This window comes from Camelina sativa, chromosome 5 (genome assembly GCF_000633955.1).
Source record: "Camelina sativa cultivar DH55 chromosome 5, Cs, whole genome shotgun sequence".
In the NCBI taxonomy this organism is placed as follows: domain Eukaryota; kingdom Viridiplantae; phylum Streptophyta; class Magnoliopsida; order Brassicales; family Brassicaceae; genus Camelina; species Camelina sativa.
Window position 1 is genome coordinate 4,163,276 of NC_025689.1, and position 2,303 is coordinate 4,165,578.

A 2,303-nucleotide genomic window follows, 5' to 3' on the forward strand; every position below is an offset into this window, starting at 1 on the left:
TTTTTTTTTTTTTTTCTTAGTCTGTGTCTATTTGATCTGTAAGTTTGGTGAGAAATGAATCGAAGTTTTAGGGCAAAAGAGTCTCTATTGCTTGATTCAGCCGAGAGGCAAAGGCAACAGCTTAGAGCTTCTTTGATGGCTGAGAAAGATGAAGAGCTTTCTATGTTTCTTGAGATGAGACGTCGTGAGAAAGAGCAGGAGAATCTTCTTCTTAACAACAACCCTGATGAGTTTGATTCTCCTTTAGGTATGTGTCTGATATGATATGTTTTTTGTTTTGTTTCTTTCTAAATTTGTGGCATCATGTTGTTTCTGAGTTTGGTGAAGAAGGTTGTTGATTAGGAATTGATGGGTGGTTTGATCTGTTTTAGGTTCAAAGCCTGGAACTTCACCGGTTTTTAACATCTCAGGTGGTGCTCCACCACCTCGGAAGACTGCTGCTCCTGATGATTTTCTTAATTCTGAAGGCGATAAAAATGACTATGAATGGTAACTTTTTTTAGTTGCAATTTTTCATGTTGAGATGCTATGGTTCATAATTTCTCAGTGTGTGAACATATTCACCGGTGATGGTTTGAATTTTCTTAGCCACCTTAAGTGGAAGCGGTTTAAGTATTCTTTGTGATAGTGTTAGTTAGTGATTTGCTGTATCTTAACCATGAGGTTCTGAAGTAATGTATATGTGGTAGTATTGTTGATAATTGATGTATGTTGCCTAGTAGTTTTGTTTCCTTGAAGTTGTGTTGTTTCTTCACATTTTATCATATTGTCTATGTAAGGCATCTGTTGAATCTAGTAAACTCGAATTTGGGGTCAGTCCTGCACTGGATGCTTATCAAGTTTAGAATTTTGCTGCATAAAGTGATCATCATCTTTGTGAATGATGCAGCATATTGTGTTATGTCTTTCATATGCTTTCTTAAACAGTATATCATTTATCTGTTTATTATTTCGACTCTAACTTCTCCTTGTGTCTTTTGAAGGCTTCTGACCCCTCCAGGTACTCCTCTGTTTCCATCGCTGGAGATGGAATCACATAGGACTATAATGAGTCAGACTGGTGATTCAAAGAGTCGCCCGGCTGCATTGACTTCTCGGGTAAGGATGTTATTGCTTATTGTTCTGACCTCTTTTATCAACTCCTGGATACTAGATAAACAACCTAAAGTAGTGCAACCAGTGTTATAATAAAGCTCTGCTATTATTGTTTTTATGAACCGCCACTGCTGGTTTAACCTGCCGCATCAGCCTGTGACGTTTACATCTCAAGTTTCATAGATTTTTTTTTTGTTTAGAGTAGCACACTTTCAGTTAATATCCTTAATCAATTGTTTTATGTTACACAGTAATTGAATGTTTTAGTTGTTCGATCTCGGAACCTTTTGTTTTTCTATATATAGAATCATTACTTCGTTATGGTAACCTATGATTTATCTGTCGTAGCTGGCGAATTCCTCAACAGAGCCTGCAGCAAGGAACCATTTAACATCTAGGCAACAAACTTCTTCTCCTGGATTGAGCTCTTCCAGTGGAGCAAGTCGTAGACCTTCATCATCTGGAGGACCTGGATCAAGACCTGCCACACCCACTGGAAGATCATCAACACTGACTACAAATTCAAAATCCTCAAGGCCTTCAACACCCACGTCGCGAGCCACCGTCTCCTCAACTACTCGACCTTCTTTGACTAGCTCTAGGTCCACAGTATCTGCATCGAGTAAGCCTACACCTATGAGTAGGTCAACAAGTCTATCATCTAGGCTCACACCTACTGCATCTAAGCCGACTACTTCAACTACTAGATCTGCTAGTTCAGCCACTAGATCTACCCCCAGCACCACCACAAAATCTGCAGGTCCTTCAAGGTCTACAACACCTCTGTCAAGATCAACTGCCAGATCTTCAACACCAACCTCAAGACCCACACTTCCTCCGTCTAAAACCATATCAAGGTCATCTACACCAACTCGTCGTCCAATTGCTTCTACAAGTGCTGCAACTGCTACAGCAAAGCCAACGATATCCCAAATCAAGCCTTCTTCTCCAGCGCCAGCAAAACCTATGCCAACACCATCCAAAAACCCTGCTTTATCTCGTGCAGCATCTCCTACAGTGAGGTCAAGACCATGGAAGCCATCAGACATGCCTGGTTTCTCATTAGAAACTCCTCCAAATCTAAGGACAACATTACCCGAAAGGCCACTTTCAGCAACAAGAGGCAGACCCGGAGCTCCAAGCCCTCGTTCTGGTTCTGTCGAGCCAGGGGGTCCTCCAGGAGGAAGACCAAGAAGGCAATCATGTTC

General features: G+C 41.2%; 1 protein-coding gene across 3 annotated transcripts in view; it reads left to right on the forward strand.

Annotated features, from left to right (window-relative positions):
* LOC104785414 (uncharacterized serine-rich protein C215.13-like) overlaps nt 1-2,303 on the forward strand; it is a 5,700-nt gene that overhangs the window by 2,332 nt on the left and 1,065 nt on the right. The window contains exons 1-4 of one of the 3 annotated variants that reach the window (XM_010510619.1): nt 1-247; nt 372-489; nt 984-1,098; nt 1,444-2,291. In XM_010510619.1, the coding sequence (XP_010508921.1) occupies nt 55-247; nt 372-489; nt 984-1,098; nt 1,444-2,291 (1,274 nt within the window). In that variant the 5' untranslated portion in view covers nt 1-54. The remainder of the gene's footprint in view (nt 248-371; nt 490-983; nt 1,099-1,443; nt 2,292-2,303) is intronic. The other 2 variants (XM_010510620.1, XM_019245690.1) reach the window with 2 other exon arrangements.